Source organism: Quercus robur, chromosome 5, assembly GCF_932294415.1.
Source record: "Quercus robur chromosome 5, dhQueRobu3.1, whole genome shotgun sequence".
Taxonomy (NCBI): domain Eukaryota; kingdom Viridiplantae; phylum Streptophyta; class Magnoliopsida; order Fagales; family Fagaceae; genus Quercus; species Quercus robur.
The window spans coordinates 3,109,605-3,124,632 of record NC_065538.1 but is presented as its reverse complement, the minus strand read 5'-3'; the positions used below and the strand labels follow the sequence as shown (position 1 = coordinate 3,124,632).

General features: G+C 36.6%; 1 protein-coding gene and 1 pseudogene across 8 annotated transcripts in view; both read right to left on the bottom strand.

The window, feature by feature from the left end:
- Positions 1 to 15,028, bottom strand: part of LOC126724841 (peroxisomal (S)-2-hydroxyacid oxidase GLO4-like) — a 104,203-nt gene that overhangs the window by 58,242 nt on the left and 30,933 nt on the right. The window contains exon 12 of one of the 8 annotated variants that reach the window (XM_050429257.1): positions 14,028 to 14,540. The exons of the other annotated variants lie outside the window; for them this stretch is intronic. Coding sequence (XP_050285214.1) covers positions 14,361 to 14,540 — 180 coding nt within the window. The 3' untranslated portion in view covers positions 14,028 to 14,360. Of the gene's footprint in view, positions 1 to 14,027; positions 14,541 to 15,028 lie in introns of those variants that run through there. 8 annotated transcript variants of the gene reach the window in all.
- Positions 5,096 to 12,010, bottom strand: LOC126724845 (peroxisomal (S)-2-hydroxyacid oxidase GLO4-like; annotated as a pseudogene).

Sequence of the window (15,028 nt, the reverse complement as noted above, 5' to 3'; positions counted from 1 at the left end):
ACTCAATCCCAGACAGTCAATGAGGGCAGGACATTGGTTTCTGCAGGTGGAAGCTTTGAATTGGGTTTCTGCAGTCCAGGTAATTCCACCAACCGTTACTTGGGAATATGGTACAAGAATATCCCGGTTACGACTGTTGTTTGGGTTGCAAATCGAAGCATCCCAATCAAAGACTTGTCTGGTGTGTTGATGATAAACAACACAGGCAATCTTGTTATTTTTAGAAAGCTGAGTATATTATATTTCACAAGGATGCTATAAGCCTATAAGCTAGGCCAAATTTGCCAAATAACACAGTTTTAGCAAAGTTTTACGAAAGAAGCACTCGGACAAAATTATTTTATATAACACATTTTTTGAAACTTGAGTCTGACAAACTTGAATTCCAACTCAAACTCAAGTTTGGTATACTCGAATTCCAATTAATATAGGCTCCACTACTTTATATGCCAAAATGTGCTATATAACTAAATAATTTTGTTATAAAGCTTTTTACCTAAAATTTTGCTATTTGGCAAATTTGACCAACCTAGGTTTTTGTTGTGTGGCTCAGTGGCAGAACCACACACAAGGGTTGGGGGGCCAAATTTAAAAAAATTATTTTATAGTATTTATATTATTTACATTTTAAAAGATGTAGCATGTAAAAATTGAAGTTGGCCCTCCCAAATTTTGAGTCATTTCAATGGTACTCTTAAAAGAAAGAGAAATTATATTAAAATCATATAATTTAAGAGGTTTAACAAATTAAACTATGTAAAAAATAAAAAAAATTTGTATATTAAAATCATATAATTTAAGAGGTTTAACAAATTAAACTATGTAAAAAATAAAAAAAATTTGTACAGACATATATTTCTTCGTCCAAGAATCCCAGCACTGGTGAGGCTTCCTTCTTGGCCTTTTTGAACTCCCGATCATCCTCCTTGGTGGATAGCCAAGCCACAGACATTACTCTGGAAGGACAAGAGCCAGTCCTTTCCGGGACAGCAAGAATGACATTTATCGTGCCTATAGGAGGTCTTAAGGAGGTGTTTCTCTGGGCCTCAGGATTCACCTGTCCTTATTGACCACTGGAATGATGTAAGAGATACCTTAATTTTCCCTCTCGGACCAACTGGTCCAAGTGGTTCCTCAAGTTCCTACAGTCCTCGGTGGTGTGCCTCGATTCTTGGTGGTATTCGCAATACAAGTTTTGGTTGCGCTTCATGGGGTCTCCTGCCATCTTAATTTTTTTTCCTCAAGTTCCTTAATTTTTATTTTTTTTTATTTTATTTTGGTTCTAGAGTGGTCAAAAGACTCATATTAATTTAAAACTCAAATTTTTTTTTTTAAAGTTATATTAAAAAATAAATAAATAATTTCAGGGTGGTCCTGTGACCACCCTGATTAACACTTGGGGCCGCCATTGTAATAGACAATGTTGTTTAAACATTCTTTTTTATTAAAAAAAATTATATGCAAAACCTTCATGAAATTGTCATTTAATATATCTTATTGTTTGATGAATATAGTTTAAAAAAAAAAAATTTACATTACCCTCCCTTGAGATTTATGAAAACAGAACTTCCCTCAATGTAAGTACAAATGACATCTTCCTCTTGGGGTTTGTATAAATAGAACAATAGTACTTCCCTTGAAGTATGTATGTTTTAAAAATTTTAATATTTCATTTGTAAAAACTTAATTGTTGCTTTTATTCAAAGTATGTATGTATTAATTAAAATCTCTTTTAAAAAATTTAATATTTCATTAGTAAAAACTTAATTGTTGCTTTTATTCAAACTTCAATGGGGACTCAAAACTTTTGAGGGTTGTGTAACGATAAACCTCAAAGGAGGGTTATGTAATTTATAAAAAAATTATTTACATAGCTTCATATATATGCTAATAAATTTGGATGAAAGACCAAAATTGACTTCTTTTAACAAAGTGAAGACTTAATTGAAAAAAAACTAAAATTTAAAGACTCATTTAACAACTGAAGTAAAAATTGGTCTAAATTGAATTTTAACTAAACAATAAAGGAAGGAAAAAGAAACCTCTCTAATATTTGTTACAAAGATGAAGTGAAGTAGTAATTTTATGAGGTGAAAATATACTAACGTATGTTCTCATTGTTGGGTATCTTTGCCACCACCACAGTTGAACAGATGAGAAGAACAGCCGCAAAGAGAAAACCTAAGAATATAGAAGTTTTGGAATTCATTTATTTTAAGTTAAAATGCTTCTCACAAATCTTACTAGCTAAAAAGATTTGAGAAAGGATTTGCTTTTCCATGACCACTATTTATTTAGTTGGAAGAATAGTAGAAGTAAAAAGATAAAATGTGGATAAAAGTTTGCAACAAAAAAATTGATAAAAAATTTCACACCCAACTGGTAAAAACGTGATATTAGTAGAAGATTTAAATAAGAGCCAATAAAAACTTGCCAACTTACTATTTTGAAATTTTTTTGTGTACACAGGCATTGCTCTAAAATGTGTAAGATAATGTTAGTGGCCAATGACAATTGTAGGGGATATGCCTAGCATGCATGGTTGAAGTGTGGCAGCAGTGTTTTGTTAGGGTTTAGATGGGCCGTTACATATGCAGAATAAAAGGTTGGAGCCTATCCACTTTCTTTTGGGATTGCTGGGCTTTGGGGCTGTTTCATTGAAGGCCCAAGGGTGGACCAGTTTGATGCGTTTAGGAAGCCCATAGAAATGGGAGGCCATAATGTAACCCTTTCTGTAGTACTAGAGACATTTTTGTTGTAGTTTAAATAGATTGGGTTGAATCTATAGGCCCCATTCAATTGGTTCAATAGCTTGTGCAAAAATTTATGTATATATTTTTAGTGAAAAAGAAAACCTATTTATTTTCTTTTTTAACTTGACCAATTTTCAAAACATTAACACCAGTTTCTTTATTCTAAATTCTATTTCATTAAAATATCATTTTTAAAAAAAAAAAAAAAATTTCTATCTCTTTATACACTACAACTATCATTCACTTTCTTCATTTATTATCGAGAAATGCAAAGAAAGAATAAAAGATTGAAATGCACAACCACACTGGTTGTATATATTTGCACAAATATGGTAGCAATATGTATTTTGCACAATGGAAGTATAAAGTTGATGCGGGTGATTTTTGGAGTTTGTTAGGAAAAATTTAGCTCTTATGCCATTTTACCATAGTTGATGCAAGTGCTCTAACGTTACAAATACAAATTCTTTATCCTATTTTTTGTGTTCCACCACAACTTATCATATATTCAATTAACTTTCTTATAAAATAACCAAAGTTAAAAAAAAAAAAAAAAAAAAAAAAAAAAAAAAAAAAAAAAAAAAAAAACTTGATATAAAGAAACATGCTATAATTGGTGAAACCTATAGCAAAATACAAAAAATAATACTACAGAGCATATGTTTTTCTAATACTGCCCACTAAGGTAATTAGGCTGGAGTCTCTACTACACAAGCTATGAACCCTTTTCAGCCAACGATTACTAGTGGGCCTTTGGGATGCATTAGATATTTGGAATGGGTTTCTGGGTGGGTTTGTTGCAATCACAACGGGAACTCCGTTGTTGAGCCATGGGCTATCATTGTGTGTGGTTTATTTATTTTAATTGCATAGGTCTTGATTGGGATCATTATCTTAGCCCTAAAACTGAAATTTGATGACAAATTGAGACCACACAATATTATAAATGAACTAAGCCGTTTATAAACATTTTGAGCTTGTTTCAATAAAATACTCGTTCATGTTTATTTGTTTATAAATAAACCATACTTAAGCCTTAATTTTAGGTTTGTTTAGTAAATAAACAGAGTCCAAGCAAAAAATATTGTTCATGAATAGGCTCGTGAATGATAAGGCTTGATAAAAAACAAATCAAGCTTAGGTTAGTTTATGTGCTTTGTAATAAGTTCGACATGGGCTTAAACAATTAATCCATATCTTACTAAGCCTTAAATTAATTGAGTGTTGAGACTACTCATCTAAACCAAATAGGCTAGACAATATACTTAGTATGGGCTTGATAATGTCCTTGTATTGGATCTTAATCTCAAGAGCTTGATATTGAGTTTGAACTTGGTATTGAGCTTGAGCTTGGTTTGACTAATGAATCAAGTCAAGCCAAGTTGAGTTCAAGCTCAAACATTGTTTGAAAGCTTGGTTTAAGCTCAAGCCAAGCTTGATTGTTTTTTATTTGTTGTTGAGCTGAGCTTGAACGTTCAATACTTAGCAAAGTTCGGCTCATTTACAGCCCTATTGATAGTTGCATGGTGGCTGTGTACGGTTAGTGTCGGACCATGAGCTATGCCATTCCACCTCAAAATCAATTGGTGATGAGTAAGACACACTCAAATTTTTTATGGTATTCAACATCACACCACACAAACCTATTTTTAGAGTAGTTGTAGGGAGTCAAATTGTGGTCTCCCCCAACAATCCCTCCCTCACAATGACACTCCCGTGACTCAAACCCATGACCTTGACTTTGATACCATTTTTCAGACCGTGAGTTATGCCGTTCCATCTCAAAACTAATTGGTAATGAGTAAGATACACTCAAATCTTTTATCACATTCGACATCACGCCAGAGTGGTTGTAGGGAATCAAATTGTGGTCCCCCAATAGTTAGTTTAGGTCATTTAGACCATAAGTTAAAAAATGTAAAAAAAAATACTACAAATTTTATTATATAAGTTTTACAAATTCACATATGATTAGTTGATTTTAAAATGTAAAATAATATGTACATGAAAGGCTTCTTCCACCTCTTCCAAACTTGGCTCCTTCTCAAACAGCCTTAAAAGCTCTATGCCTTAAGTGAATTCAGCATTGACACAGTCAAATTCTCACACCACCACACTACCAATCCACCATGATTAGCCATTACCACTTACAAGAATTTAAGGGGAAAAAAAAAGTCCCCCCCACCCCCCATTTTAAAATGTATTTTTCAGTCAATAACTTCAAGACGCATACCCTTATGTCCAGGCTTATGGAATAATTTCTCCAGGCACTAGCTTGAGCTTGCATTTTTTTTTTTTTTTTTTATTCTATATAACTTTACAAAAATCTACCAATAGGAAAATAGAAAATAACGATCCTTAAACTCGCAATTAAGAGTAGGATAATACAATGGGGTTGTGCTCTGAACCTTTATCTCTAACATGGACCAAAAGGTTCCACATATATAACAACCACACTTATTTATGAAACAGAAATAGATAAGGCAGAAGATAGTATTCATGGTACCATTTCACTATCTACATGCCAACTTGATCATTTAAGAAATCTCAACATATTCCACACCTATTCATGGTTGATAATCTGAAACATTTTTCTTTAGTCTTAATGCTTCAATATTTTATTAGAGCATTGAATGGAATTTTTCATGCTGTATCCTCACATGGCTTCTAGTAATATCTTTCACACTAGGACAGCCAGATAGTGCCAGGGTGAGCTCAAGCTCATCCTTCAGCATTTGGATGACTTTTCTCACCCCATACTCCCCCTTTACTGCCAACCCATAGATAGCAGGCCTTCCAATCTGCAATAATATATATAGATTACAATAGGGTTTAGAAAGCTATGACTATGAATCATAAAATTCTCAGAGGTTCTTATATATCAGCATCCACTTTGAGATAGAGAGAAGAAAAAATTGAGTGTTGATTGCAAGTGTGAGTGTTGAGGCTTAAAACTGCCTAGGCATGTCACTCCCACAACTATATACGCTACTCTCAAAATGTTTCAATGATCTAGGAATTTATCTTGAGTAACTTACAAGTTTTTTATTTTTACATGCAAGTTAGACACAAATTAGTTGAGGTGCCACTCAAATCAAACAATAAGTTGAAAAAAAAAGGCAATCTAGCAGCCGAGTATGATAAAGCTGCATGGCATCAGTTGGTTTCACAGACATCTATTGACACTTGAAACTCACATAACAGCAATTACACAAGTGCATGACTGAAAATTACTACTTGTTCGCTTTAAATAGCAACTACACGACTGACATTTCATGTGAATAAATAGTGTAAGAGAAGATTCATAAGTTAGTTTGGGGTGGAGAGCTTACAAGGACGGCTTGTGCACCAAGGGCTAATGCCTTGAAGACATCTGTTCCTCGCCGCACTCCTCCATCAAGGAACACAGGAACTTTCCCTCCAACAGCATGAACCACCTGCAACCACAAGGTACCTAAGTATTCACAATTGCTGTCGTCCTTAGCATGCCAAAGAGCATACTAGTCCGCTCAAGTCCAAACAGAAAATTCCTCAGCAGGAATTAATGAGCATGTACATTTCCTGTATTAAAATGATAAAAATTCCTACAGATTGTTATGTTAAGGATGCCTAGCTACCGCATTACCACCTACACAGTTTCCCTAACCCCTAATACTTTTAACTTCTATACAATAAAATGGCACAGAGATGCAATGTATCTACAGGTAAAACCTAGTATCTGTGTTTACACCTACGCGTTTAATGAGTAAAAAAGTCTTATACTAAGCAGTAGAGATAAAGCTTTACCTCTTCCAGAACAGTAATCGTGGCAGGAGTATAATGAAGCTGGCGAGCTCCATGATTTGAGACAACAATCCCAGCAACACCTACTTCTACAACCTTTATTGCTGCCAATAGTAGTATTATCAAATGTTAAGGATATCTGACTGTTGAACAGAAAGTAAAGCAATACCACGACATTCAAGGATCTGAGTAAATTATCAAGAGTATGTAAAGACACAGAACTTAAAGGGATTTACATTCAAATGTTTGGTAGAGTGGACAGAGGAGGTAATAATCAGAAATAAAGATCACATAATCAGGATGATTGACAGGGATCCTCTACTAGAAAGTTTGAAGGTCAAAAGGATGACTAACTGACTTTTGCAAAAATGATGAGATGCAAATACCATAAAATGGAGGCCCTACCATCTTCACGAGTGAGTACCCCCTTGATCAGAATTGGCAACTTTTTTTATAGATCTTAACCATCCTATGTCCTGCGTATGTTGTAAGGCACTGGTTAAACTCATAAGAATGTAAGAAACCATGGTCCTTGAGCACCCCCTCAGCAAGAAAAATTAGAGAGTGAAAAAATATAGGCACTTCCAATGGTATCTCGAAGCCATAACCTCAACGTAAAGTTATAAAAGCACCAACGAAACTACGTAATGCTAAAATCAGTTCTATTATTATAAATAACTAGTTTTGAAAATTTCCGTTCTTGGAAATCAACTTCTTTCCTAGTTCCCAAAATTTTATCAACAGCATATTACAAGGTAATCAGAATAATTAACCGGTTTATACCCTCCAACACAAAGAATCATCAAAGGTCCTTTTGGCAAAAGCTTCTAATTTTGAACCATCATCCTGCAGAAAAGTTGAATCATTGAGTAACTGGAAAAAAAAATTTATTTAAATATTGAACTTCAGTTAACATGCATCCATTCACGTAAAATTCCATGCATCTGGCACACTTAAATGTGAAAATTGGGAGATGAAAAATTCTACTCACATTGTCAACTTTGGTTGATGAGAGGCCTTCAAAATTCTTTATCTGCAGTAAAATCATTCTGCAGAACTTATTGCAGTCATATTTCAAATCAGATTTAAGATAAAGCTTATTGTGTTAGTATGAAAGGAAAATAAATACCATTAAATGAAGAAATTTATACTCAACTGTGAAGAAAATAAAATGATTAGTGTTGGGAAAAAAAGAAAAAAGAAATCTACTTGCTCTTTATGTCTGCTTCCCTTCGACCAAGCCTGGGAACATCAACTGTCAGGACAATGGCCTTCAGGCCTTGCATCCATTTCTTTCAGCTCTCTGAACTAGCTGAGCTGATACATCTCGGCTCTTGTATACCTATTCCCAGACGAATATGTGTGAGTTGCTAACAATTTGATCACCAAAACAAAGACAAAACAGCAACCAAAAGGATAAATTTATTGAATGAACTTTTAAACGCCAAAGAAGGATTAATACATATAATTGAAAAACCGAACGGCATTGCAGCTGGAAGCAACCTCCTCCATAGTGCAGGAAGACATGGAGGACAAAACCTGCAATGAAAAATAACTTACAATTCATGCACCTCAGCAAGATAATTGGCTCTATATTTGTTAAATCAATGCCATTATAGTATTAGACGCAGCTGCTGCTCTGGTTGTGGCAATCTCTCCTGGAATAATCACAATGAGTAAGTAAATTAGAATCCAAACAAATGTCAACTGAGAGTTAGAACCCTTCCAAGGAGATTTGGACCTTCTGGATGTGCCAACTTGTGTAGACCAGATGGAGCGATCATAATTGGCGCTGACATGTTGTAACCCAATTCAGTAGTTGAAAAGTCTATTCTGCTTACATCCACAAGCATTCTAGGCCGGAATCTGAGAAGCAATAGAAATTGATCAGGAAATCATTGTAACCAGTTTGCAACAAAAATCACCAACAGAATTAGCAGCAGCATACGTAATTCTACGAAATGCTTCCACATTCTCTTCTAATGTGTATTGATCCTCAGCTCCTCCAGTATAATAGTCATAATTCATTGTCGGAAGAGCTTGCCTCGCCAACTCTTGAAACTCGTTCACGTTAACAGGTTCACCCTCCATTACCCTGGAAGCATGAGAATTAACGATGTATTACTACTTTCCAGTGATCTAGTACTAGATGCAGTCTCAAGTGACTACTCCATTTAAAGACATTGATTATGATAGTTTCCATAATAGCAATAATTTCCTAAAATAGGTGATGCTCCTTGTTTTGTGACAAAAAAGTTTTGCTTGACCCTGTTTATATTATAATATATCCGCAGAAGCGCAGACCAGCTTGAGGCAAAGTTTGGTTTCCTAGCAACTCTAAATTTCTTGCCCAAAATAATGCTACATTGATGTGTTAAATATTAGCAACGCGATGTGTTATACCATGTTGTATATGCTAGAGTGGATGCGGAAGATGAAGCATAAAAGAGGAACACTGGGAACATGAGGGTTACGTGGTTCAGCCTTGACGGCCTACATCCATGGAGGAATCCCTTAAGGACTACATATTTATTGTATGAGAGTGTAGTACAATAACCTTCTGTGTTACAATGAACCCTAACATGAGTATATATAGGCGACTAAACCCTAGACTACTAGTACAAGTAGGATTGGGCTTGGACCTATTATATTGAGCTAATATATGTTTAATATATATCTCTAACACCCTCCCTCAAACTCAAGGCGGAAGCTCGATGAAGGCTTGAGGTTGGATAAGTATTAGAAGATCACTTAGAGATGCCTTGAAGAATGCCTTTGAAGAAACCACAATGAAGAATGTGCCAATTGACCAATTTCAGAGTCTCAAATGCAGAAACGGAGCCCAAAATTGGAATCTGCGCGAAAAATTGAGCAAGATAGGTCATTTTGGAAATTTTGACTTTTGGTCAAAGGTCAACGTAAAAAGTCAAAGTCAACTGGTCCAGAGTCAAAGTCAACAGTCAAAGTGCTCATGGGTCAGATCCGGGTGGTCCGGGTCAACGATCAGCTAGGTGACGTGGTGCTGAGGAGACGACACTGCTGATGTGGCTGATGACGTGTCGCTGATGACGTGGACTAAGGCGTGCGTGGCATGCTAACGTGGATAGGTGACGTCATCCGGTGACGTCACACGTCATTAGCAACAGCTCTTCGGCGCGTGTCCGGAACTTCCGAAGGCGCGTGGAAGCGCGTGCGAGGTAGATTAATGCTCGGACTTTGGTGGTTTGGCAGATCGGCGAGCTACGAGGCCGTCATGGCGGCGCGTGTAACCATAGAAGGATTTGACCCTGTGAAATCGGCAGCGGCGCGTGGAGAAGTCGCTAGAAACTGCGCTAGTGCGTGGTGGCGTGTGCAGTGTTCAGTGGAGACCGGACTTCTAGGTTTTTCTCACGGGAGGCCGTGGGGAACGTCTGTGTGGTTGGTTTCATCAGGCGAATCTTGGATTTACACAGATCTAAGATTGATGTCACGGGTTTGCTTGAATTTATTGGATTTTGACATAGCATAGAGCCATGGTGGCTGCGAGATGCCGTGGAGTCTAGATCCAGCAGAGAAATATGTGTGACTTCAGATGATGGTATGCACGTGTGAATCTTCTTTGTTGTGTAGAGATGTTTGTTTGATGCCAAGAACGAAATTTGGCTCTGATACTATGTTAAATATTAGCAACGCGATGTGTTATACCATGTTGTGTACTGGGAACACGAGGGTTACGTGGTTCAGCCTTGACGGCCTACATCCATGGAGGAATCCCTTAAGAGCTACATCTTTATTGTATGAGAGTGTAGTACAATAACCTCCTGTGTTACAATGAACCCTAACATGAGTATATATAGGCGACTAAACCCTAGACTACTAGTACAAGTAGGACTGGGCTTGGGCCTATTATATTGAGCTAATATATGTTTAATATATATCTCTAACATGATGAACCATTGACAAATTATATATTGGCCATTCCTCACCACTAAATTTTAAACAAGTCAATTTCTAGATCAGTGACCAATTAAGCAAAATAATATTCTAAATATCTACATAAGCACATTCATAGAGGTTGGTAAGATATCCCAAAAACATTAAAATCCTTTTTTCTTCTCTGTGTTGAGTTCATGGTCTACAAAGTAGTGAAGAGCTAAAAGATTCATCATGGCACTTACATAACTAGCATCAAACCAGCTAAATGCCTAAAAGTGCATCAAAGCCATTAAAACCAATAAAAAGTATGATGACCCATGAAGTAACATTCTTTTTTTTTTTTTTTTTTTTTTTGGTAAAGATGAAGTAACATTCATTGCAACTCAAACGATGTTCAAGGATTTTTTTTTTTTTTTTTTTTTGGGCTAATGAGGAAGGATCTAGAGCTCTTCGAGCACCTGATTATTTCCCCATATGTGTGTAATCTCTAGTCCAACTCACTAGAGAAATTCCTTGGAGGGTGAGTCCAAGATACTAGCTAAAGATCTTTAATCCAAGACCTCATAAATCTCATGAGGTCTTAGAGATAACTAGGCTAACCCTTGGGTTTATGGTTAAGAAAGTTGATAATGATCAAAGTAAAACAGCACATGCCTATAAGAAACGTGAAACTCTTAAAGAGTTAATATAATCTTAACAGCCAATGAAGGTTTCAGGCAATGATATTGACTAATGGTTTTTTTTATGGGAACATTGACTAATGTTAATGTAGGAGAAATGTGTATGATTGTACCTAGTAAACTGTTTATAAATCTAGTTCAAAATAATGTGTGGCTACTGTTAATTTAAATATAAATCCATATCGAGTTAAATATGTCGGTGGGCTAGCGTGGTTTCTATTTTTTGATACCAGATAAGACAGCTTGTATTAAAGTACAAGAGTAATAAGCTCCAACTCAGCCTTTTTTTTAAAACTAAAATACCACATCAGATATTAACAAAGAAAATTATAATAACAAAAAAAAAGCCCATGATTGAATTAATCCTAAACAAACGTATCGGACACCATCTAAAAGAAAACCAAGAGTTCTAAAACCCTGGCCTCAAACCTCTCTGCCTCATGACGGAACTTCGCTGCAGCTCGCCTCAAACTTCTCTGCTTCTCTGCCTCGCGACCCCAAATCAGAATTCTGGAATAACTCACGGCGCTGCTTCTCCTCTGCCTCGCGACGGAACGACGGCTCTTCGGTCTCTAACCCCAAATCCTTGCACAACTCGCCGTAATTTCTCCACACTAACGCCGCCGCCACAAAACTCGCCGGAACCATGGCTGAGAACGGTGTTGCAATGCCATCGCTGCCAGTGCCACCATGAGCATGCATGGTGTCTCCATGTCATCTGCCGTACGTTTGAGGCAGAGAGGAGGCGCAGAGAGAGGTTTTAGAAGTTAAAAAGCTGACATTATTAAAGTACATAAAATATTTGTAAAAGCTGAGTACCACGTCAACCGTTTGTAAACTACAATGCCTTACTCGGCCGGTATATTTTCAAAACAAGAGCTTTGTGGTGGCCTGTACATTTTCATTCACGTAGCAGGATAAAAAGCATTTCTTTCTTTATTTGTTTCTTTTTGTTTGTGCCCATTTTTAACGTGGGTTAGCAAATAAAGCCCCAAGCCCACTAGAGAAAAGCCCATGACAAGCAAGGAAGAAAGGACCTAAAGGACTTGCTACTAGATCCACATCCTAGCCAAGCTAGCTAAGTAACCAAAGAAAATGGGTTTGCTGCAGAACAACCCAAAGAATTGAAATAAGCCCAGGAAGCCCAGACTATTTATAAGAGAGCTGCAGAACACGAAGGTAAGTAAAACCATTCCGTAATTTCAGACATCGAGCAGTGTGAAGAAAATGATGGGTCCTACTCCTTCGCATCCCAGACGTGGAAAGAGAGGAGGACTTACAGCTGATTGAAGCTCGGGAGTTGTGGCTTAGCGGAGGGGAGGGAGTCTTTGGTTTTTGGTATTCCGCCGTGGTCCCAGAATTGTCCAAGAGGGAGGAAGAGAGTCAGCAGGAAAAGGGGTGGGAAAGTCCCAGAATTTGTGTATAAATAAGAATAGAACAAAGAAAACAACAACAGCAACAAAGAAAGTCATAGGCATTAGTACTTCCTCTCTCCCAAAAAAGACATTCCTCTTTTGAGCTTCACGGCCAATCTGACTCATGTTCCAAACTCCACAGCTTTGAGCTAATCTTAAGCAATAAGGTTATGGGAGTTGGGGCTAAGACCTTTTTGGCCTTTGTCATGCTGAAGAAAGCATTATGTTTATATTTGTGCTAACCCATTTTACGAAGTATTTATATATATAAATATATATTTATATGTATTTGTATATTTATGAGTACGTATGCTAACATGTTGTGAACTAACATTTGCTTGATGAGAACTTTCTTTGGGCTTCAGTGTCTTTTTGTGTAGACTTGCAATAGTAAAGAAGCAGAAAGTGGAGAGCCTCAATGGAAAGCAGAGTACTGTTCCTGTTGCAGAAAGTGGAGAAAGCCTCAGTAGAAAATAGAGTAACATTCCCTTTGCAGAAAGCAGCGAAAAGTTCACTTTAACAGCATAATAATGTTCCTTCTGCAGAAAGTGGAGAACAGCCCCTTATGCGGTAGTAGAAGAGGAGAATAAGCTCATTTTGCAGCAGAGCTTTGTGGGACCCTAAAGCCTATGCCACGAAGATGTCAGACCTGACTTCCTTAGAAAAAGCCTAGACTAAAAGATGTCTAATAGATGCAAGACACATGGCTAGGTGTAAAACGTGAAAAAAACGACCCTCAACAATTTTTAATTGACACCAGATGAGAGTTGAAGATAGAATCCCAGACTCAAAAGTTGCAAGATTTCCTCCATGAAACCCCTTGTTTCATCATTCTCTCTTTCCGGAGCAGGCACTATTATTGATCCATGCTATGGATCGTTTCTATATTTTACATTTATTCGTAAAGACTAAGACTGCAAAAGGAAACAAAGAACCTTGGGCCATCTTACTTATCACAACAATACTAATTCAAGGCTTTCCAAGTTAAAGATATGTGGTGGAAGTAGTTGCTGACTTTGGCAAAAATTCTCCACTTTCAATCAGTTTGTTGTTGTTGTTGTTGTTGTTGTTGTTGTTGATAATTTGATAGTTTTAAACGGGTTACAGGTACTTGAGGTTTCTTTTTTCTAATACCTGCTCTTTTTTTTGGCAACACCCATGCATCAATGAGCCCATCTCTCTTCTCATCAAGCTTGGCTCCATCACATTAATCAGCCTTAAAATCTCCAAGCCAGAAGTGAATTCAGCATTGCCACTGTGAAATTCTCTCACTACCATGCTACCAATCTACCATGATTTATCTTTACCACTTATAAGAATTTAAGGAAAAAAAATGTCCCCCATTTCAAAATGTATTTTTCAATCAATAACTTTGAGATGCATATCCTTCTACCCGGGTTTAGGGAATAATTTCTCAGGGTATGAGCTTGAGCTTGCATTTTTTTGTTCTATTCTGTAGAACTTACAAAGATCTACCGATAGAAAAGTAGAAAATATCAATCCTTAAACTCCTAGTACAATATAAGAGTAGGAGAATACAATGGGTTCTGAACCCATATCTTTAACATGGACTTCAAGGTTCTACATATAGAACTACATTTATTTGTACAACAGACATGCATATGGCAGAAGATAGTAGTCAAGGTCCCATTCCACTATCTACATGCCAACTTGATCATTGAGGAAATTTCAACATATTCCACACCTATTCACGGTGACTTATTGTTAACAATGTAATTACAAATGTATGAGGTATTATTGATGATCTGAATCATTTTTCTTTAGGACATTGTCCTAATGCTACAAATATTTTATTAGAGCATTGAATGGATTTTTTCATGCTCTGTCCTCACATGGCTTCTAGTAATATCTTTCACACTAGGACAGCCAGACAGTGCCATGGTGAGCTCAAGCTCATCCTTCAGCATATGGATGACTTTTCTCACCCCATATTCCCCCTTTGCTGCCAACCCATAGACAACAGGCCTTCCAATCTGCAATAATAAATATATAGATTACAATAGAGTTTAGAGAGCTTTGACCAAGAATCATAAAATTTTAAGAGGTTTTTAAATATCAGCATATTGACTTTGGGATGGAGAGAGAAGCAAAAATTGAGTGTTGAGGATTAACACTGCCAAGGCGTGTCACTCCTACAATTATATCCAGCACTCTCAAAGTGTTTCAATGATCTTGGTATTTATCTTGAGCAACTTAAAAGTTTTTTATTTGCACATGCAAGTTAGACGGAAATTAGACAGTAAGTTGTAAAAAAAAAAAAATGGCAATCTAGAAGCAGAGTACGATAGAGCTGCTTCCCAAAAAGGCATCAGTTGGATTCACTGACATTCATTGACAGTTGAAACTCACATAAAAGGAATTACACAAGCGCATGAACAAAAAATACTACTTGTTCTCTTTATATAGCAACCACATGGCGGACATTGCATGTGAAGAAATGGTGTAAGAGAAGATTCATAAG